This window comes from Tamandua tetradactyla, chromosome 3 (genome assembly GCF_023851605.1).
Source record: "Tamandua tetradactyla isolate mTamTet1 chromosome 3, mTamTet1.pri, whole genome shotgun sequence".
Taxonomy (NCBI): domain Eukaryota; kingdom Metazoa; phylum Chordata; class Mammalia; order Pilosa; family Myrmecophagidae; genus Tamandua; species Tamandua tetradactyla.
Window position 1 is genome coordinate 123,041,133 of NC_135329.1, and position 24,321 is coordinate 123,065,453.

The 24,321-nt window shown below is 32.7% G+C and overlaps 1 protein-coding gene across 11 annotated transcripts in view; it reads right to left on the minus strand.

Annotated features, from left to right (window-relative positions):
- The window catches only part of PRPF40A (pre-mRNA processing factor 40A), a 42,852-nt gene continuing 18,531 nt past the window's right edge, over nt 1–24,321 (minus strand). For 4 of the 11 annotated variants that reach the window (XM_077153851.1, XM_077153852.1, XM_077153841.1 and 1 more), the window contains 21 exons: nt 17,990–18,100; nt 17,187–17,307; nt 16,896–16,949; nt 15,359–15,383; nt 14,791–15,168; nt 12,546–12,654; nt 11,042–11,106; nt 10,524–10,688; nt 9,725–9,833; nt 8,756–8,906; nt 7,755–7,888; nt 6,531–6,645; nt 6,269–6,372; nt 6,057–6,173; nt 5,610–5,747; nt 5,215–5,310; nt 4,511–4,597; nt 4,325–4,421; nt 4,176–4,237; nt 2,888–3,019; nt 1–2,019 (listed from right to left, as the gene is read on the minus strand). In XM_077153851.1, the coding sequence (XP_077009966.1) occupies nt 1,927–2,019; nt 2,888–3,019; nt 4,176–4,237; nt 4,325–4,421; nt 4,511–4,597; nt 5,215–5,310; nt 5,610–5,747; nt 6,057–6,173; nt 6,269–6,372; nt 6,531–6,645; nt 7,755–7,888; nt 8,756–8,906; nt 9,725–9,833; nt 10,524–10,688; nt 11,042–11,106; nt 12,546–12,654; nt 14,791–15,168; nt 15,359–15,383; nt 16,896–16,949; nt 17,187–17,307; nt 17,990–18,100 (2,463 nt within the window). In that variant the 3' untranslated portion in view covers nt 1–1,926. The remainder of the gene's footprint in view (nt 2,020–2,887; nt 3,020–4,175; nt 4,238–4,324; nt 4,422–4,510; nt 4,598–5,214; nt 5,311–5,609; nt 5,748–6,056; nt 6,174–6,268; nt 6,373–6,530; nt 6,646–7,754; nt 7,889–8,755; nt 8,907–9,724; nt 9,834–10,523; nt 10,689–11,041; nt 11,107–12,545; nt 12,655–14,790; nt 15,169–15,358; nt 15,384–16,895; nt 16,950–17,186; nt 17,308–17,989; nt 18,101–24,321) is intronic. The other 7 variants (XM_077153843.1, XM_077153847.1, XM_077153850.1 and 4 more) reach the window with 3 other exon arrangements.

The window sequence follows — 24,321 nt, forward strand, 5'->3', positions numbered from 1 at the left end:
TAAAAACACATCGATAGCTTTTTATTTAAATAGAAAAATCAAAACTTTAAAGTTGTACTTTAAAAATCATCATTCATGGAAATGATTAAAACAATGTTTTACAGATTCTAAGTTCTTTTGTGAAACATCACTAGTATTTCTGCCAATATCATATGCATGTTAAAGATTTTACCACTGACTTCCAAGTCAAGTGTTAGACATGATTAGCAATATTAACTTATTACAATCAGATCTCTGAAAATTAACTCCCTGCTTCCAAAGTTTGTTATGTTTTGGTTCTAATATACAATAGAATAATCTTAACCAAGCAATTTGATTACTTTGCTATTTTTTCAAATATCATGAGTCTCACTTTCTACAGTCATATATTTCACAGCAGAAAAATGGGTTTGGCAGAGAGAAGTTTAGAAACATAATTTTTCCCCTTTTTATGAGGTTCTGTAACAGTGAATATTGTAGATCCAATAACAGAGGATTGGGGAGGGAAAGAATAATCACGAAAGTCCCACCATCAGTCTCATCAGGGTGGTGGATGAAAAGTAAAATAAACTTTTTGTTTTTCTAAATCCAAATTTAAAATAAGACCTTTCAAAATGTGAACAAACAAAAAAACCTAAGGTAATGCCAAAGGACTATGTGCTTAAATTTACTTAAAAAAATCTCCTGCACTGAAGGAAAATAGTATAAATTACATTACTAACTTCAAAAGTTAGCATGTAAAAAGTACTCTAGCTTCACTCAAACCATTGCCTCCCTATTCTGTAGGAAATGTATAGATCAAACACAAAGGGACCTCAAATGTACTGTTTCATACTATTCTTAAATATTAAAAAAAGGAAAGTAAACTAGCTATATGTGGGTAAGATGAAGCAAACTTTCAGCAACTTAGTATCTTTAAATGATCATACAATTTCTTTAGAGCTGAGCAGTTAAAGTAGAAATAAATACTAGTACACGCTAGAAGAGAAGGTTTAATAATTGATAAAAATGTACAAAAATATTCAAATCAGAAATGCTTTAGAATGTGTACCACGAAGTCAATACTTCTTAGTGAGTACGGAAGATAAAAGACTTCCTCAATGGAAAAAAAAGGAAGAGAAAGACTGAATTAAAAAAAAAAAGACAACTCTGATAAAGAAAATGTTTAAGTCAACATTGTTTTGTTTCTTTTAGACAAGGATATTGCAACTATTAAAATTTGGTGGCACATTCTTTAGTAGGTCCTTAAGGCAATATACTTAAACTAATTTACAATTTGAATTGATGTTAATTTTTTTTAAACATCACCTCAAAATAGATGCTCATTATAATGCCCTCACAATAGCCTTTTTAAAATGTATTCAGGTGTTTTGTAAAAAATAACAATGGTGGCTTTATCACAGTAGTGCTCATTAGCACCACTATAGTTAAGGGTCTACCAGGTTTCCATCAAAAAACACCTATTTCTTAGAAGTTCACCATAAAAGATCAGGTCAGCTTTATCCAGTTGGGTAGTGCACAAAAAAGCAGTTCATCAGTTGCTGGTGCTTTTTTTGTACTACTATATATCAAAATTTTTTTCATCAAATCTCCAAAAGCCAACTTCTATAAAGTAAATCAAATCATCTCATAACTTAGACTTTAGAACAAAGTAGAGACATCTGCAGTTATCAGTAAATTGCCACCTTTAATCCATCCTGCAGTGCCCTCTGAAAGGGTCACAGAAAGACAGTTATGACCGTATGAAAATATGATTCTTGATATAGAATCAAAAGTTATTTTCAATTTCCTTTGCTTTTATAAAGTCCACAATAACAATACTTAAATGCACTTTTTTTTCTGTGATATAATTAAAACCCAGTGTTATTTCAATTGAACTTCAGTCAATAAGAGTCCCTGGTCTGAATTAGACTTTAAATCATACTGTAAACATATATTTGGTATAATTTATTGATCATCATCCAGTTGCTCCAAAAGGGTCCTTCTGCGCTTCTCTAATTCTCCTTCACTCAGTTCACTGCCAGAAGTATCCCAATTACCCTGAAAAGATAATGAATAATCCCAAAAGGGTTGTTAGAAGTAATGAATACTTAAAAAAAAGAATCCAAAATTTATATGGATTCTTTTCCACAGAAACATGCACACAAATTTCACAGTTTAAAAAGTCCAAAAGCCCATCAGTGGATACCTGATTAAGCACTCATTGGTTATTTATAATAGAAATACTTAATAGGACTTTTATATGGTGCTATTCTCATTTATATTAATATATACCAGTGCAAACGACACACACCATTTTTCTTTCTTCTTACACAGCTAAAAATGAAGCATCACGTTTTCCATTTGATGGAAGCCAAGTGTTCATTTCTAAGGTATAATATTACCTGTTAATTCTGCACAGACTTGAGGTCCTCAAAGTGCTTTAAATGACACAAATAGAAGAATTGTGCTTTTAGCATACTGAATATTTCCCCAGAAAAATAAGATTTATGAGCATAATCTGAGAGACATGACCTTTGAAAAGTAGATCGTACACCAAAAGTTTTCTTCCCTTCTCTCCTCCAATGAAAGGAAGAAATTGTTGAGTTGCCTATAATTATCATGGAGGCATTCATTCATTCTTTCTTTTTTTTTTTTACATGGGCAGGCACCGGGAATCGAACCTGGGTCCTCTGGCATGGCAGGCAAGCATTCTTGCCTGCTGAGCCACAGTGGCCCGCCCTCATTCCTTCTTTACAGGAGATATGCAACAGCTGCACCTGTGCAGCTTCAAAAAAATTTTCTTTGTGTTCTTTGATGGAAGTAGATATGAAAAAAATTCTATTCCTTAAATATCATAATAGTTTTAATAACGTTATCCATTTTTGTATTTTGAAAATACAGGTATGAAACAATTCTAAATACTTACAGAATCCTTTCCAGTCTTTTTCTTAGGTGATTTGTGTTTTGATTCTGATCTTTGCCTAGTTCTTTCTTTTTCATTTTCACGGTCTTTTTCTTTCTTATCCTTCTCTCGCTCAGCATCCGACTCTGGAGAATCCTACGTAAATAAAATGTAATGGATTAGCATTTTGATGAAGACACTGTTCTGTTTTCAAAAATCTTTCTGCAGGTAGTATTTTAGAACATCTTTATAAACCAGAGGTCCTAAAGTAGGCAAATGTAATTTGAATTTCTAACCTCGAAGATTCTAGAAGATTTCTAGTGGAGAAAATTTATCTTTCCCACATAAAGGATGACATTCTTTAAAGGATACTTTACCCTCATGCTTTTAGGGACTCTTACTAAATTAAAGACAAACATACACTTCAGATAGGATTATATCCATTATGTAAATGTAGGGAAATACTACATTTTACACCAACCAAATATAATACTAATTTTATTGAGATATGTTTATAGGATGCTGATACCAACTTTATCACTAGTTGGTATCAACTACTTTATCACAATAATATCTTCCCCCAAAATTACTACTGAGAAACAGGTTATTAAAAATCTAAGTGTAGGGCGGGCCACGGTGGCTGAGCAGGCAAGAATGCTTGCCTGCCATGCCAGAGGACCCAGGTTCGATTCCCGGTGCCTGCCCATGTAAAAAAAAAAAAAAAAATCTAAGTGTAGGGTACATGGGTGGTTCAGTGGTAGAATGCCTGCCTTTCATGTGGGAGACCCAGGTTTGACTCCCAGACCGTGCACCCCCTCAGAAAAAAATTAATAAAAAATAAAAATCTAAGAGCCTCAATTAGATATGTACAAATTCAAATGAGCAGCATGGAAAAAAATTCTGATTCAACAGGTTTGTGGTAGCACCCAAGCTGATAAGCTTCTGATGTGTACCAAAGAGTAAGAACTACAAGAGTAGAGGAAGTGGTTTAATACTTAAACCTCTAGCTCTCAACATGTATACATACACACATGCATGCACATTCTTGGGTCTCAGGGTGGGAATCCTAACATGGGTATGTATTTTTTTTAAGCTCACCAAGTGATTTTAATGGGAAGTTTAGGGTAAAATAGAGTAAAGAATATTAAACCTGTACAAGTTCAGAAAGAGAGCCTATAAAACTCCAACTTTAAGTGCCCACCTGAACTGCACTGCAAAGTACCAGAAGCACTAAAGAAAAAAGGTTTCACTGCTGTGGAAGCAGTTAAGGGCAAAAGTCTAAGTGCAGTTGTAAAACCCTGAAATCACGTACAGATTTATGTCTCCTCTTCTTGCTTTTCTTCTTATGCTTTTTTGACTTCTTATAACTTCTTTCTAAGCAGCATGAAAAAAGAAAAAAATCAAGTGAGAATTTGAGGAGAAAGCATCAAAGATTTTAATCAAGAAGCTATAAATGCTCACCAGACTCAGCACTAGAAGAATGTTCTGAGGCAGAACGGGATTCTGATCGCTGCCTCTTTTTCTTTGAATGGCTATCGTCATCATCTGAATCTGACCCCTGAACAATACAAATAATTTCATTTCATTCATAATGATATGAACAAATACTTCATAACATTTATGATGCCATCTAATAAACTTCCTTACCGATCGAGAGCGGGAACGTTTCCTATGATGCTTCTTAGATTTCTTAGAATGTTTCTTGTTCTTTGAATGATGATGCTGACATTCATGCTACAGAGAAAAGAAATAAAATTTCAAGAGTTTACATTTACCTTAAAGAACAGACCATAAAGAATTTTTAAAAAGCCATACAAACCAACAAGTTCCTAGAGTAAAATCTCCATTCATTTTGCTTTAGATAAGCCCTCTTCAGAGTGAGCATAGAATTATCACTAATTTTTCTTTTCTGTTTCTTCTCACCCATTCTATATCCACTCATTTAGACATCTAAACACACAATGTTAAAAAGTGGAAGGAGAGAAAACAGTTTTTATAGGAACGAGAATAGCATGGGTTAGGAGGGACAACTGATGTACTCCAAAGGTATAATCTGCAGAAACAGAACTGCTTTAAAAAAACAGTGAAATTCAGTGACTCTCAGGCATGGTTTTTCTTGTGAATCTGGCACCAAGATAAATATGTCAGAGCCATCTTTGAACTAATATAAATGAGGTTGGTCTCAGATTAAATATAAGATCTCTTCCTTTTCCCCCAAGGAGCAGTCCTTCTTTATTCTACTGCAGATATCCTAGGGCAGTCTAACTGTAATCCCAAATGAAATTTAAAAATATGAATGTTATAGCTATGAATTGAAATATTTCAGCCAGTTACCAGAATACTAAAATTACCTCAAGCACATGCATAAAATCTTTAAATATTCGTTTTCTTTCTGACTCCAGAGTTATATCCTCAAATGCTGGCTCTTTTACAAATCTCTCCCGGATCTGAAAAATTCAGACATGGAATAAAATATATGAGAATCAAAACAACAAGTGAAAATCTTGACAGCCGAGTTTCCTCAAAGTCTATTATTTCATTCCCTCCAAAGTGCGTATCATTTTAAATAAACATTTCTACATTCTTAAATGCAGGATCTTTATTAAAACAACACTGCTGACTTTATACTCTGAATATATTTAAGCTCGAAATAACTTCAGGTTATTTTTGGGCTAGGAAATGGGAGTGGAATTAAAAATAATTTCATTTTCAATTTTAAAGGAAACACAAGTTCATTAGAACTTACATCTTCCCAGACAGCATCCAATTCTATTGGAGGAGCAGCTTGCTTTAACATGCTCTTAAATGCAGATTCCTTTCGTTTCATCTTCCGAGCCTCCTCTTTCTCTCTTTCACGTTCTCGGGCTTCTGCCTTTTCTAGTAACTTTTAGAAATTCATATTTAATCAGTTATAAAGTTGTAATTTTTGTTAAACTTTCATTATCCTTAGAAGTATTCTCTCATTATTTATAAGCTAAGGGACAATTTCTCCATAACAGCAGTTAATGTGAACAAAGAAAGGAATTTTAACATGATTTCATCATCTAAATACATTATTTCCTCTTTGCTTGCCTTGAAAGAGTGTCTACTGCTCTGTAAAATCCTAGTCATATGCCCTTATTCTATAATTACTTCTGGCTGAATACAGGACAAACTGTGCTTCTAAAGATGCTTTTTAATAAAGATAACTTACACTATTGAAAGCCAATTTAATATTTCCAGCATCTAATGTTGTTGATCTTTTGGTTGAACTGATTATTGCCACAAAGTCTTCAAAAGTAGTATTTACTTCAACTACAAATCCTTTATCCTAAAACAGAAATCTTGTTAATATATAAATCAAAGGCGTACAGTACCAATTTTAAAATATACTATAGCCTAAAAGATAAAAATATTCTTGTTTACCTTTAGAATGTCTTTTATTATCTTCTTCTCATCATGGTAACGTGCTTTAAGATCCTCAACATAAAACTTGAAAAGGTCAAGTGCAGTTGATCCTAATGAAAAAACTAAAGAAGTCAAAAGCTAGCTCTAACCAAAGAGCTGCAATTACTTTTTTGTTTATAAAACAAAAAACAAAAACACCTCACCCACTAATATAACTACTTCCCTTTGGCCCAGTCCAACTACTGTCATAACTATAAATCAGGAAAGAAAAGAATCTCACCAGGCTGACCAAGCATGTTAGTGAATCTAATGTCAGAACTAATTGTAGGATACAATTCCATCCAAGATGACATAGAATGCAGTTGTCCATGTTCATGCAATTCATCTAAAAATATCTGGGGGGGGAAAAAACCCATTACATATAAAACAATTGGAAGTAACTTCACCAGTTTTTCCTTACTTCTTTAATATGGACTCTAGAAAATTTTAAATTGTATATGTGCCATGCATTATTTTCACTGGACAGCACTGTTCTGGAATGTTAGGCAGCTTCACTCCTCTTCAAACAAGAATAAGCATGTACATGCAGTCTCACAACTCAGAAATTCCGGCTAACTTCACGCTTTTATACTTCCTTTTGACTTTTGAACATAAAGTGAATCCTTTCTTAACCCACCTGTTGAGTGATCACCAGGTTCATCACTTTCTCCTTATTCTGAATCCTATAATAGCTTAGAAACTATCATCAAAGATGCTCTCTAAGATATTAGAATCTAACCCATCCTATCATACCTGCTTTGCTAGTGTTTCTGTTTCACTTCCAGGTTGCTGAGCTGTGATAAAGTCATAGTACTGCAAGACTGAATCCATTTCAATGGTGGATCCCTAACCTAAATGAAAATTTAATCAATATGTATTGGAACACTGGTATTTGTAAATTTTAACTTTTTAAACATTCTCCAGACACAGTCAAATGTCCCCTGGAGAGCAAAATCACTCCACTTCTGGTTGAGAACCACTGTGTTAAATCCAGCTCAACCACCTACTCTCTTTAGATAATGCTCACATAAAACCATTTCAGCTCCTTCAGAGGGAAAATTAGCCACTCAAATACAGGACACATAATCCTACTATGGTATTTAAAAATTATGGCCCATCTCCAAACTACATTGCAGTATTCTCTATATTCTCCAGACACTAACCATTAACCACTACTACTGACTAATCACACACACCTTGTTTTCAGTCTTTCCTCACACTATTCATTTTTTCCAAATAAAACCTTAATCAACACTCATATTAAATGCCAACATCTGCTACCGCCTTCTATGGTCCCCTAACCAAAAACTGTAGAAGCGTCAAATGTGTTAAATGTTAAAGAGTTAAATGTGTATGGATCCTCCATAAAGCCTAGTAGATAAATGACCTGAACCAGGTGTCTCAAACAATGTTAAAGTTCAGTAAACACATTACAAAACTAAAATAAGATACGTTTTTCTACTACCTGAAAAGATTCCCTATTTTTACGCTGCCGTCTCCTTTCTCTCAGCAAACTTTTCTGTTTTTCTTCTTCTTCTTCCTTTTCCAAAGCCCGAATATGTTCTTCAAAGCAAATTAATGCATCTTCTTTGTCCATATCTAGAGTTGGGTTTAAAGTTAAAAAAAAAAAAAAGTTAAATAACAGTACAGAAAGCCTTTTATTTGCATTAATTCCTTTTAAATTTCAGATTCACCTTTCAAGGATACTTGTATTTAAGCTCAAAGATGACATGTGAACATCTAAATTGGAAAAATTTTTTTAAAAAATTTCACAAACCCTCAATCAGTGATACTGTGAATCCTAGGATGAAATAAAAGGCACAAATAAAAACACCAAAAATGAAAATAAAGTTGTAAAAGCAACCATGTTACTTAGAAAAAGTCCTTGGGATGCCTACTGTAAGATAATTTCAATACATTTTTTGCTTTTTACAAATCTCTGAAGTCATTACCTCAATTAGACTACATGAGTAAAATGTAGTATTAATTTGGTTCTTACCAAGCTACATACAAAGGGCAAAACACAATTTCAAGCTTGATCCATGATTACCTTTATCAGAAAATCCTTGAAATATGTTAAACTTCAGATTTCTGGGAAAATATTTTGTCCTGAATAACAAAACTCAATTAGAATGAAATATCCAATTTGGAAACAAAAAAACCAAAACACTTGCAGAAATGGGCAATTGTGTAAAATTCAGTTAGTGATCTCATATAAAAAGTGACAGTAATTCTTTGTTGCTGGAGACTTTGTTTTAAAACTGTTCCTCCTTTTCTGTTTAGGGTGATGAGAAAGTTTTAGTATTGGGTTGTGGTGATGGCAGCAAAATATCATAACTGTAATTAATGTCATAGAACTGTGCACTTTAAAAGACGGTTAAAATGGCAAAAATTGTTACATGTTACCACAAGAAACATTTTTAAAAACCAAAATAACTGTTCATCCCATTTAGTCATTATTCTTACTCTGTAACTCCTCATCTTCTGCAAATGTTGGATTATCCATCAGATACTGCTGGGCTTCAGACCAAGTAGTAGAGTATGTTACGTTAGCCATGTTGTCAAGTATGTTTTTTAAGGCTTCCCAATTTCTTTTTCGCAACTGTTTTGCTTGTTCCTAAAACAAAAGTATGAACACAACCAAGTTCAAAGAAGCATTTGAATAGCAATTAATGAAGGTTTATGTTCTGACTGATGACCAAATTTCTACAGTTATTCATTTACCTTACTTCTATCAGCACTTTTTACTGCATCAACACTATTTATACTTCGCTGATATTCCTGTCTGGTTTAGTACTTTTAACTTCGATTTTTTCCCTGTCTTCTACAGCCAGAATCTGGAAATCAGTTTTTTTTTTCCTCCCACTCCATAAATCTCAAGAACGCACCCATTCCTCTCTCTCCACCATTATCCATTATATATAGCAAGTTCATGTGGGCAAGTCATATAATGGGTAAACGCTAATGTCTTTATGGAACTTAATAGTGCATAATAAACAGAAATGAGTAAAACAAATATTTTAAAACCTATAAGTACAGTTTAGTCGATACAATTAGTATTACTACCATCCTTCTAACAAAATTGTAAATAAAAGCCATCATCAGCAAAAATGCTGAGTATTCTTTAAAGCTGGTGAAATGAAAAAACATTACTGTAATTTTCAAAGTGGTCAAAAGATAGCCAATAACAATTCAGACATGGTTGATTAAATCAGTACTCACTAGGTCCAAAACAGTATTTACTATGCTAGACGGGGAGGAATAAGGAAAATTAGAATAGGAGCTATTCATCTCATCTTTAAACCTAACTTCTAATAAATAAAATAGATCTGTACACCACATCAACTGGATAAACTAACCAACAAAAAACTGCATGTTATAAAAATAAGACTTAAACAGAATTAAGATCTTATAAATACCAATAATTGAGAATACCTTCTCCTTTTTTGAAAGAAAGAACAGAACATCTTCATAGATTTCAAGACGATCACGTTCTGATATGGCATTCCACACTTCCATTTCTCCAAACATCTGCTCTGCTTTCCTATTTGTTAAAAAAAAAAACAAAAACACTCTAATACAATAAAAACTAATTTTGGAAAAAAAATGATTGAGTACAAAGGTCTAGTTTTCCATGCTAAGTTTATAACTGTATTTTAAAGAAAAACTGGTGGTTGTTTAGAAAGAGAACAAAACATCTTAGGGTCCCCATTTCATCTGAGAGATAGAGGGGTAATTTCCACTGGAATGTTTAAACGTTTAAGTATCTAAACTATCCCTGTTCCTCAGTGTTACGAAACTAGAGCGACTATCAAACTTTCAATGGGACTAAATTGTAGACATTAAAAAGTTCCTGGAAATATAATTAACATATAAAATACGACTTATTTTTAAAGAACTGAATCCTTTAATCAGGCTTTTCTGGAAAGGAGAATAAAGGAACATGCAGGAAAAAATGAACTTAACTTACTGCAAAAACTTTTATATTTTGAATCACCACAGTTTAAGTCGAAGGGAGTAAAGCTTTGATTATCAAATCAAGTCTTCCTCCCCTTTTTTAGTCCCTAGTAACTAAGTCTGTAAGTTAAATCTCCACATTTCACTTATTTATCATATTCACAATCATGTACTTTTTATTTAAGGAGCATTTACGTTGGATAAGTTTCTGCACTGAGTAAGAAGTATGACACAAAGTCAATATTGAGCATATCCTATGCACCACTAAAAGTCTTACTTGTATCTGGTTGTGGAAGTCATTTTTTCATGGTTTTCAAGGAAACGCTGAAAGGACTCCTTAGCTTCTTTGTATTTCGATCTTGCTTCTTCTTTTTCTTCTTTCTCTGTCTGGACCTTATAAGCATTAAAGGCCTGCTTTTTTTCACTCAACTTTGCTAAAGCACTAAACGGAAAAACACCATGTAAGAGTAAATGAAGGTCAAACAATAAAATGCTAGTGTCTTCACAATACATTTGTTTTAATACACAAATAAGATTTCAGTGAGATGTTAAAGATAATGCTTCTACAAAGTAATTTTCATTTTGAAAATCATTTTAATTTCACCTGTATCAGAGTGCTTAAATTCCATGACAGGTCTTTGGCTTTTTTTGTTTCAATCAGACATTATACAACTCTATTCTTGGTAGCAAAACAACAGAAGTCAATAAGAGTTAAAAGTTATACCATCCTACGCAATTTTGAATTTGCCTGGCTTGCTATGCTGAGTTAAAATTAAACAATATTTAAAGTATTACCTGTATCGTGGATCATTAATGATCATTTTCATAGCTTGCTCCCATGAAGCATTGGATGGTACCCGCTGAAAACCATTTAAATGATAAATTAAAATTGCATGCAAAATAAGTCATACATCAGGGAAAAAAGCAAACTACTCACTGCAAACATCAAGCACTTTTCTTTGCAAGAGTCAAAAAAAAGTTTACAAAAACAACTTTATTGATTGAAATGCTAGTGATCAATGAAAGGGAGGGTAAGGGGTATGGTATGTATGAATTTTTTTGTTTTCTTTTTATTTCTTTTTCTGAATTTATGCAAAATATTCTAAGAAATGATCATAATGATGAATATACAACTATGTGATGATATTGTGAGTTGATTATATAACAAGAATGGAATGATCATATACGGTAAGAATGTTTGTGTTTGTATGTGCTTATGTTTCATAAATAAATAAAAATAAAATAAAATAATAGGGCAGGCCACGGTGGCTCAGCAGGTAAGAATGCTTGCCTGCCAAGCCCAAGGACCCGGGTTCGATTCCCGGTGCCTGCCCATGTAAAAAAATAAAAAATAAAAATAAAATAAAATAAAGTAAAATACTACTGTCGTGGTCGGGTTCATGTGTCAAGTTGGCCAGGTGGTGGTGCCCAGTTGTCTGGTCGGGCAAGTGCTGGCCTGTCTGTTGCTAGGAGGACATTTCATGTACTTAAATCATGACTACGCTGGCTGCATCCACAGCTCATTGCATCTGCAATCAGCTAAGGGGAGTGCCTTCTGCAATGTGTGACAATCTAATCACTGGAAGGCTTTTAAGGAGGACTCAGAAGAGACAATCACTCTTCTTGCTTCAACCAGCCAGCCTCTCCTGAGAGTTCATTAAGGACCTTCACTGGAGCTGCCAGCTTGTGGCTTGCCCTACAGACTTTGGACTCTACATCCTCATGGTTACATGAGGCACTTCAATACATTTTATATTTACAGATATCTCCTGCTGATTCTGTTTCTCTAGAGGATCCTAGCTAACACACCTACAGAGGAAAAAAATCTCAAAGAAGATGTAAATATGATAAAATATTGATGATTGTTGAATTTAGGCAGAGTATATCATATAGTATGTTTGTTATAGTATGTTCTAATTTTGTGATTGTTGGAAAACTTTCACAAAAAAATTTAAAGTAGGGAAAAACAATTTTATTGAGGCAAGGAAATCAAATGGAAATTTAAACAGAGAATGGATACCTTTTCTTTAGACTATGGATTATAAAATAAACAATCATTCTGAATTTAAAAAACCTGATATTGAATAGTCAGGTGGAATGTGCTGTGTTTGTACAACTTGTACACAATAATTTTTTTGTTTCTTAGAATTGTTCTTCAAAAAAGACAAATTTAATTTAGTTCATTTTCAGTTAAAAACAGTTTGAGACTTTTCAATAAAGATAAGGTGCTGACATTAAATAAGCAATTTCACTTATCAGTAATTTTTACATGCCACATAAAAAGGTTTAATATAAATACCTTCTCTTTCAATAATTCTTTAAATGCCTGCTTTGCCTCTTCTTTTGTATTCCAAGTGTATGTTTTTTTTGCTGGTTGGCTTTCCTCCTCTTCTTTCTTGGGAGTAAAACTAAAGAGACATTTAAAGATATTCTTAATTTAAATAAATGCTTCATTTAGGAAAATTACTTATTTAAATGTGTGAGGTTGAGCTAAAATGTGACAATTTTAGAATAAAGTCTTCAATGTGAACACTAAAAGAAAAAACAAAACGAAAAAACCCACTTACCTGAAAACAAAGAAATAAAAATCACATATATATATATTTATAATATAACATATATAAAAAGCAAAGAAAGAAAAAAGCAATAGTTTTCAAAGCACTCTTCAATAAGTAGTTACAGGGCAGATCCCAGAGTTTGTCACAGGCTACCTATACCAATCTCTTAGATTTTTCCCTTTTAGCTGCTCCAGAATATAGGAGGCTAGAAGAAGGAATAAATACTTTTTTTATCAACACAATAGACTTTTTTCTTTTTTTATGAAAAATAATATATGTACAAAAATGCAATAAATTTCAAAGAACAGCACAACAATTACTTGTAGAATAGATTTCAGAATTTGGTATGGGTTACAATTCCACAATTTTAGGTTTTTACTAGCTTCTCTAAGTTACTGGAGACTAAAGGAAATATCAACTTAATGACTCAGCAATCATATTCATTTGTTAAACCCTACCTTCTCCACCTTTGATCTTTCTATCCCAGACTTTAGGTGTATTTGGGCTATGGTCATTCTAACTTTTCATGTTGGAAGGGGTAGGGAGACGTTCTCTAGCTGATGTTCTAGGATTCAGGATTTATCTGGTCTAAGACCTATCTGGAGGTTGCAGATTTCTGGAAATTTGCCCTAATGCATGGAATTGTAGAATCTTATATATGCCCTAGGTGTTCTTTAGGATTGGCTGGTATGGTTTTGGTTGGGGTTTGGCCAGTTATGATAGGAAGCAATGTCTAACCGAAGTTTGCATAAGAGTGACCCCCAATTAGCCTCTCGACTTTATTTGAACTGTTGCCTGTTTTTTAAAAATATGGTTTTAACGGGTTAAGGTCACCTTCATTTACTCCCACACTGTTTAGGGCTAATGTTACGATATCTCAGCAGAGATGACTCCTTGTGATAAATATCATATGACAAACAAAACCGAAAGTATTTACTATCTGATCCTTTTATAGCGAATGTTTGCCAAACCTCAAACAAAAAGTACACAACCAAGATGATCAACTGTACTTACTGTTTAGGATCTTTTTGAAATTATAAAATATATGTATAAGCGTTGCAATTTCTCTCTCTCTAAATATACGTATAAAAGATAATGCAGGGGGTGGGCCACAGTGGCTCAGAAGGGAGAGATTTTTGCCTACCATGCCAGAGACCCGGGTTTGATTCCCACTGCCTGCCCATGCCAAAAAAAAAAAAAAAAAAAAAAAAGATAATGGAAGAAAAATACTGCTTAGAAGAGATTCGAATAGATATCAGAAATTATAAAAATATTTAGACCCTTTGAGTCAAATAACCTCACTTTGGGAAATTAAAAAAATACTGGAAAGAGGTGAGTTAAAACTTAAAAGCTAAATAAATGGCCTGTACTACAGCAATTAAAAATTATGTTTAAAAAGATTATTTCTTCTGTCTTAATGCATTATTCCACAAAACATTTTGTATTTTATTCTTACTGGTTTGTTGAAAGCTGAAAACCAAAACACACCACCAAAAAAGAAATAAAACAATTTTAGTACTCTTCTTGGCAGGGCCTCCTCAAATGTTTGTTCAACAACCATAGCACATCCTTGTAGTGCAATGCTGAGCCATAGTAGAGTCAGAGACAAAAGAAAAAATTAGCAGCACTGATTCTGTCCTTATTTAAAATTTTGACATTTTGTGCATCACTGATTTTTCTGTATTAATTTTAAGTATTGCATTAAAATATTACATATGTTGATTGCTGAGGTTTTTGGCACCCCATTTAAAATTGTACTTCACCTGCTTTACACTACCTACAATCGTATTTCCTAAAACTTTAGAGGATTAGTTTTTGCAACAATTTGGGATCATAACCCCACAAAATTCAGCCTAAAAATGATTTATTATCTAAAGGTTTATGTTTTGATTCTCAAAAGTTTTACCTTACTACTAGCTACACTGGTAATCTCACGAATTAATAAGATCTGGTACTGGGTTTTAGAAGCCAAATGCCTTAACTTACTCAGTTGCAGTTTCTTGCTTAGATGTATCCTCCCCTGTATTACTACTGGGTACTTCCACACTTTGCTCCTGAACAGTAGGAGTATTAGTAAGTTGTGCTTGATCCTCAGTTGAAATGGTTACTGTATTTTCATTATCTACAACAGTAGCAACAATGGAAGTAACTTCAGGCTCAGGAACAACTGGAACAGTGCCACTGATAGTATTAGAAGTAGAGGTGGAAGAATTGGCATTGGCTGCTGCTGCAGCTGCTGCTGCAGCTGCTGCAGCAGCAACAACAGCAGCTGCTGCTTCTGCAGCAGCCATAGTGCTCATCGTAGTTGGAATTTCTGTTGTAGGAACTGGGGCTGTAGATGTGGTGGTAGACTCCTCTTGTTTACTATAAATGAAAAAAAAAGAGAAAGTTCGCTATTTCACTATAATCAGAAAACCAAATAAAAAAGCTAGCTTTTATCATAAAATCAATGAATAAGAGAAATGATTACGGGGGAAAAGCAAATGCTACACAACCATTATTAATTCATTCATAAAGATTAAAATCAAAAGATGAACTAAATTACTATGCTTACCTGCTTTCTTCAGCTTTGATCATTGCTATTAAAGAGAAAAAAGAGAAGTCATCTACTATATACTTTTAAAATAAAATCTTTGAAAACAAACCTTTAAAGGAGATAAAAGTTTCATATAGTAGGGATTTAATTTACTGCCACCCTCCTCCCCCCCAAAAACCACCACATTTACAGAGCAAATTCTTGCTTCAAAGTTCCAAGACTGCAATTAAAGAACAAAAATTTAAACATGAGCAGTTATCTGGAAAGCTTTTCCCACACTGCTACTATCCCAAAGGCTGTTGGCAACTGCAAAAACTCCCTGAAAATATCTAAGAAATTCTAGAATAAAACAGTATTTTCCCAGGGATCAGACAGTATGATTTTATTAAGATAATTTCAAATTGAAATCAATTCCAAACTTATATATATCATGATTATATAACATGTATACACTAATGTATTTAACAAGTAAACAGAAATTTAGACATATTAACTATTTGTATTAGGATTATATCAGAAATGAGCTTGATACTTAAATGAATAAACTGGATCTACCTATCTACAACATTATTAGCCAATGCTAGTACAGATTATTTGAGCTTTTAAAGATTTGCAGTCAATATTTCAGCATTCCCTTTAGTTAAAGGAAGTTTTTATTTAGGAGTAGCAAAAACATCTTATTTCTATAACATCATTAGGGAACATAGTGCTCCAAGTGACAATAACTATATCTCATTATACAAATATTTAAAAAACAACCCCCTTAAAAGGAAAACATTTTTGAAACTCTGTTTAGAATAGCTGACAATACAGATCATTATATTAATAATACAGATTAATAGTAAATTAAAGGACTTAGACCGGAGTGCCATTTTGAAACTTTTATTCTCTCCTTTCTGTCAGATGTCCTTTACCCCACATTGTTGCCTACTTTATTAGTGCCAATCTCCTACAATTCTTAGCTTTGAATCTGGTATAACTGTGATGCTATTTTATGGAAAGTGAGAGTAAAATAACTAAATTGTTAATTCTAACTCATAATCTCTGCTATTTTAACCCTTTGGCTCTGTATTATGTAATAAGAATTTCCAGATTTAAAGAATTCTCCTTTCAGAAGCGAGGTTCAGTATTTTGCTTACCTTAATTCTAACATAAAGACCTCTTTGCAAAGTTATGTTAAAACAAAATCAGTATATTAAATATATTAACTGACAATACACTAGCAAAATCTACACTGATAGATTGAGAATTCTCTTATCTGCTACCAAAATAATGAGCTGAGTCACATGTTACTTGTATGCACCAAAACTTACAGTTGTATTTAAAAATATGGTGAAGTGAGTCATTTTCAGTTTTCTAGTGATAAGCGATGAGTTTTTTAAAATGAAAATATCACTATAAAAGCTACAAGCTCATTTATAATATAACCCTTCAATATAAGGAGTACTTTGAATTAGAGATTTTTCACTGCAGATTTATCCAACCATGGTTAGTGAACATTACATACTCAAAATTGTTAGATAATGACAAAAAATGAATTATCAAAGCAGCTCACCATGCAGGTTTGATTTTGTAATAAGACTTCCAGCAACAATGGTATTCTGGTATCCTAGTTTCAGTGGAATCAAATCAAATAAAAATCTATTTAAAATCTATAGAACTGAGATCTAGAGCAACAACAAAATAAGAGCCCATAAAACTATTACACCATTTAAAAAGTTCTAATCGTGTAATTAAAAAAAAAAAAAAGACCTCTGTACAATCCTATTCAGGAATGATTACTTCAATGTGAATGACTTACATGTGTAAAAAAATGTACATTAAAAATTATTTTTTCCTATTTTACCTTCGAGATCCTCAAGTTCTTTAGGTTTGGCCCAGCGGGATTCTTTTGTTTGAGAATTATAATAATAAGGCTTTCCAGAGTCTGATTTGTACTCCTTCCAGGGGCATTTAGATAACAGTTGCTAAAGGGAAATAAAAACCTTCAGTTAATAGTAATATACTTGACATCACTTGTATCACTGTTTCCAAAAAGTATTATCTACCTATACAATTCTAAAACTTGTGAGATGATGATAATATAAACTTCCAACTATTTAACACCCACTAAGTACTTTAATTTATTTCAATGTATCATTTAATCTTTATATTAATGCTGAAAATGGACTGTCATTCTAACTTTACAGACTAGAAATAGTTGTAGGTAATTTCATTTCATCTCCATCACCCTTACCATCATTGGAAATTTTTAAGAACTCAGGAGAACTCTAAAGTCATTTGAAATCTCCCATGAAGAGAAGATTTTCATGCTATGAAGAGGAAAATAATTTGAAATATGAATTAAAAAGAGAAAAGGCAAGTAAAGAATGTTTTCCCCTCCAGTTTCTTAACTGGTCCCACACTATGACATTTATTGATCAGGGGCAAAATCAGTGAATAAAATGGTTCTGTTCATAGAAGGAGTCACTTTTATTGGTGTTCTTGCTCACTGATGTGACTATTAACCCTCTTTCCCCTAGACACCTTTAGCACCCTCTTCTAGGACACAAGCAGTATCGGCACCCTGGATAGTCACAACCATAAAATTCCAGAAAATATGCTGTAGTCTGCTTCTCTGTCCCTGATTTGCAGACCTCAAAATTTTACCTCAGCAGGTGTCTTAAGATCATCTGGCTTCTCCCAGGTAGACTGTTTTGTTTCAGTATTGTAGTAATAAGTTCTTCCATCAGGTGATTTATGCTCAGTCCACATTGATTTCTAAAGAAAAAGGAACAAAAAGACTTAAATTATGTAACAATGTCATGTGACAATGAGTATCATTAGCTTCAAAGTAATAGACATATTACTTTAAGTATAAAATGGGCATATTCTGACAATTTAAGACATTTAAACTATTTACTAATGTAAGTTAGGTAGGGAACTGAGTAAGCGTTTTGAAGTACTTCAAAAGCAATATGGATCAATTCAGGTTTTAATATATCTCTTTTCTATCAAGTCTCAGAATTTTAAAGATATGACTACTGTCCTAAGGATAGCATATTCCATAACGTACACATCTAAAACCATGTTTCAGCAATGCAAATATATGCCTGGTATAGAAGAAAATATATGGACTAGATGCTAAAGTAGTTATTAGTGGATTCATAATGAGTTCAACAACTCTAATCCAAAGAATACTAACATCAATTTTGTCAAAGTTCTAATATAGCATGCCATAAAGACAGAGCTGTCAAAATAGGAAAGGATGGTTTTTGGATGGCATAATCAGAATTTCAAAACTAGCAAGATGAAATCTAAAAGGGATACAATATGAATAAAAATGCCCCAAAACAAGACAAATGAGATAATAGTCTGATGTGACACTAATTATATAATAGAATATAAATTCACTCTCAATTAAAGGTCCAATAGAACTTTGATCCAAGAATCTCCTTAAAAGTTGCTAGTGAAACCTCAGGCATCAAAACATGATGCCTTGAATTAAAGTAGGTTAAGAGTTATATAAGGTTGCTTAAATGAATAAATTCAAGGATCAGATCAAAGGTCCTAGGTCTAGTTCTGGACAGGGGATTTTTCAAGTGGTAACAAACTAAACTATGCTTGGAGTAAGGTTATAAACACAACACATTTCTTCAAAACTATGACATAATTGTATAGACTTCTAAGAAAGGAAAAACAAAAAATATCAAACTATCACATGCTTTTTTTACCACTCAGATTTCACTTTAAACTTACTGAATAAAAGATCGACTAAGATTTTGATTTTATCACATTTCACTTCTGTACATACATAAAAAGGAAAATAAGGCCAATAATTTAGTTCAGCTAATCCTTAAATTTCTTCACATTGTGTCCACTTTTAGTCTCTGATGTTCATTTTATTCCACACACTATCACTCTACGTGGCATAACAAATACTGATAGTACACTATTTCTTAAAAGAACCATAAAATAACTAAAAACCACTGGTGCTGTTTCTTAACCTTCTTTTGTATTTTATTTAAAGTTGATCCGCCTTTCTTTTCTTTCTTTCTTTTTTTTGTTTTTTGCATTGGCAGGCACCGGGAATTGAACCCAGGTCCTGGCATGTCAGGCCAGAACTCTGCCTGCTAAACCACGGTGGCCCGCCCTTATCTGCCTTTCTTTTGTCCTTATCAACTTAGAGCTGACCTACTTTTTTGACTTCTGATTTGGGAAAGTGGGCTAAACCCACAATTCATGCATTTCCTACTCTTTCACCATACTCCTTTTATTCCTAGTAGGTAAGAGTGTTGTGCCATTATTTTTAAGAGTTCCTTCTATGCCACTGACATCCATTTCTCTGATTTGGTACTTCGTTGTTCACTCATGTACAATTCAGTTATTACCGCTGCCCAGATAACGGAAACCATACGATACCATGGATTACACATAACATTCCAATTTCAGAGATGTTAAAATGACATATGCCAAATGAAAATAGAGGCTAGAAAAATATTTGGATTTCTGTTACAAAGTTCCTTTTCATCTTTTCATGAAAAGCCAATGTAATTAGGGATATTTCATGGAAGCTTCAACTATACGGGGAATGCTTTATTTCATAAATTAAAGAGTGTTGAGGCAGATAAACAGATTTGTATTTTACAAATTTCTTTTAAAAAATGAACTCAATTGCATCAAGGATTGTACTATCTAAGCAGAGGTCTTCCATAAATTTCAAAATTATAGTTGAACTCCCCAAACCACGCCTTGTAAAAGGCTTCAAGACAAGAGCAAGTTCACCAAAATTAGATTTATAAGGAGATGATGGAATGAAAAAGAAACGGAGAATGTACATTTGACCAAATAATGGGGAAGGGAGAAGTACACAACCTAACAAACAGTAAACAATTTAATATTTCCCATTACTTTATTTGAGCTTCACCACTAAACTATATAGCAGATATGATCACTATCCCCATTGTACAGTTAAGAAAACCAAAGCCTAGGAAGGTTAATAACTTGCTCATGGTGACTCACGAAGTAAATACCAAAACTAGAACAATTTAGAAATATCTACTTCTAAAAATCACACATTGCATAGCCACCCTGAAATACTACTTAAGTACACTATACTAGGAAACAGGCTAATCATCAATAATGAGTACTGATAAATTTCTGATCAACTACTGATCAGGCCAGTTGCTAAGTGCTTTCTAACGATTCTCAACGAATTCTTCTAATAAGCCTATGAGATGGGATAACTACTAATTATCTCCATTTCAGAGATATAAACACAGAGGCAAAGAAAAGTTTAAAACTAACTTGTTCAAGGTACCCTACTGAGAAGTTCATTAAAGCATTCTCTAACCAAACTAAAATTCTGCTAACAGAAGGCTCTAATTCTTGTCATTAATATAAACATGAATCACCAGAATCAGATGAGAACAGAAATTATATACCCATGTCTTGACTATTATGTCAAATGTCACTTACAGAAGTCAATCTTGAAATGGATAAATTATTTAAAATGATAATTTTTTAACTCATACCAATTCTTCTTTAAAAGCATTTAATCTACAAAATGAAGTAAAACTGTAATTTATATTTGTCTAGCCAAAAGTAAAAATTAGTTTGTTTTCTTTTTTAAATGAAACACTAAATGTCAATTCTGGGGGACTCAAAGTTACTATTTTTACAAATGATAAGCTGGGAGAACAGATATATTTGCAAATTAAGGAATAAAAAATTATCACTAATACATAAAAAGCTTGCTAAAATCAATGAAAGCCAATCCAATGGAAAAGCAAACATTGCTATTAACAGAATATCTAGCATAAATCATGGAGGCATCAATTAAAATGAAAAATTTTTGCTCATCAGATGCAGTATAAGCTAAATTAAGGAGTGTTAATATAAAATATTAAAAGACTATGAGGAAAAGGGCACTTTCTCCTACGCTACTGCAAAGAGATTAGTATTAATTTTGTGATGGCAATTTAGCAAATCTCATCAGTATAAACAATGCATACAACATCTTTTGATTCTGCAATTTCACTTGACAAAACACTGATGTAGTGGCAAAGAAGTACATGGATATTCTCTACATGATTATTTGTAAGAGTGAAAAATTAGAAATAATTCAATATCCACCATTAAGGAAATAGCTCAATTTTTGTCCTTTTGTACTAAAGATGTATCCCATACAGATCTATTTTTTTTAATTAATTAAAAATTAAAAAAATGTATAACAAACAAACTCAAACATTCTTAACATATGATCATTCCCAGATCTATTTTTTAATATAAGGGAAAAATGTCAAAGATGCAGAGGTAAATAAAAAAATATTTTTAAAAAATATCTTGCAATAAACTGACAAAATATAATTTACTGTAGAAGTGCAAGGGTGGTTCAAATACGGGAAATTTATGAAAGGAACTATTTCTATTAACAAGTTGAATGAATGAAACAGCAACATGCAAATACACTTGGTGTGACCACATAATATTGAAACTTGTGATGCCTTCAGTATTCAAAGAGTAAAAATCAAAAATGAAAATCTTCAAACAATTTAAAAGAAAACATTTAAATGATAAAAAAATCCTCTTCTCATGTCAATCAAGCAGTCAAAAGACATATTAAGATATACAAATAAATACAGTTTACTTTTTTGTATGTTTTACTAAAAACAAGGATGGGTGAAAATCAATAAGCCAAGCACTCAAGAAGCTGTACAGCTTTGTTTTGAAGGGCCTAAGAGAACTCACATGCTGATATCTGAAAATAGATTCCATGAAGACTTGTCCTATTAAAGCCACTCTAATAAAAAGTGTTATAATACTAGATTAGAAATAGACAAACATGATATTAAAAAAGAAACCCCAAAATAGATGCCAGAATATGTGAGACTATATGACAAAAAAATTTCAATTAATTGTGAAAAACTGGTTTGATAGACAACTGACACAATTGGCTAATCATCTGATAGACATTTCAGATGGGTCAAACCACTTACAGGTTATAGAAAAAGAAAATACAGGAAACTGTCAAAATAAGGGGTGGGGAAACATTTGTAAAAATTTTAAGACACATTCTAAAACAGAACTTTATCTGATTACATGAAAATTAAGAATGTGTAGCAAGAGCTGCAATAAGAAAACCAATAGACAAATATTGACTAGGAAATAAAAAACAACTCAACATGAAAGCCAGGAAAGGATGAGAACAGGCTAACAGAAGAGAAAATGCAAATAGCCAACAAATGTTTAATCTCATTAAGAGTCAAATAAGATCACTTTATACTCATATCAAACTGCAACATTTTAATGAGTGATAATGCCTACTGCTGATAGGGATTCTTGAAGAAAAGGACAAGCTCCTATACTGTTCTTACAAATGTGCATTTTGTATCCTTTTTTTAAAAAACAGCATGGCTAGTTAGACTCTCCACCCCAGAAATATTATTCATAGGCTCTTACAAAGAATATCATTGTGAAGGAATGAACTGTTTGAAATGGGGGAGAAGGGAAACAACCCTAGAAAGAAATGAATGACCATCAAGAGGTGAATGCTTAAATTATCTTAACCATTAATGTTTACCTATACCAAAGAATATTTTACACAATCATTTAAAAGATTACATCTACATTAGTGGACTTGCATAGATTTTCAAAATGAACTGTCAAATGAGTAAACAAATACAGAGATATATTTACAAATGCTTTTCAAAGCATACAATAACATGAAACCAATCACCAATCATAAAGAATGAAATATATGTCTATGCTTAAATAGAATGTGTAAAATGATAGTCACCAAAACCACTAATTTCCTCAAAACTTACTGAGGGAATAATTAAGATGAGTTTCTGTTCTTCTTTATAACATGTTTGTTTTTGTCCCCACCCCACTCCCAGGAACCGGGGTTATTAAATAAGCAGGAAAAACACAAAGCTATCATCTATTAAAAATAAAAACAGTCACTTACAATGGAAGAATACCAGATGGATATTTTGGAATCATTCAACTTTTAAAGCAAAAGATACAAGAAAGTTTTAAAAAAAATTAGAATAAAGTCCTACATTAAAATTCCTTCCCCAATATATAAAATATTAACATATCTGCAATTAATTCATGAGCTATTTGCATTTCCTCAACTAATATGGGGGACAGCAGCTCACTCTTAGGACTAACTGTAGTAATTGAGATTATACCTATCAATTCTTCTTTTCACTGATCAATAAAAGTAGTACCAAAAAAGAAAATTCTTGATGCTAAAAAATGGACTATACAACTAAGCATAAAACTGCCATCTTTAAGTGGGGCCTCAGGCTTGAATTATTTTCCCAAAATATGGGCACCATAAAGATATGTAAGAGAAAAAAGTAACAAGACTGCTATTTTAAAATCAAGTATTAAGAGGAAAAAAGTGACATGGCAATGTTTCTTTTATCTCCATAGAAAATCAAAGCAACTCTGAACATTCTTTTTGTCTTTTTGTGTCAAGGTAAGCAAAAGAGTTGAATTTTAAACTACAATATTTTAGAAAAAGTCTTTATCACTACATATTCAAAAAAGGGTACATAAGTTTTTCTATAAGAATACCTTCTAATGTAATGCTTAGCTCATGATTACTAGGTTAATTATAGTGCTCCAAGTTCTACTTTCTTCTAATTGTAACAGTGACTATTTAATTCCTTGTAAAAATCAATGCATATCTCATAGACTTCAATATTTAAAGGCACATATAATGCCACAAAATAGTTTCACAGTTACATTTCCTGTGGGATTAATGAATTTGCTCTATCCCATTTCTCTCTCAAGTTCCAACACAATTAATTTTTTTTTTTTGCATGGGCAGGCTCCGGGAATGGAACCTGGGTCTCCAGCATGGCAGGCGGGAATTCTGCCACTGAGCCACCATTGCACGGCCCCCATCAAAATTAATTTTAAAATTAAATATTCAGATAACGTTTCAACTATTGGCCTGGATAAGAAAAGTAGTGTTCAACTCGGCAGAT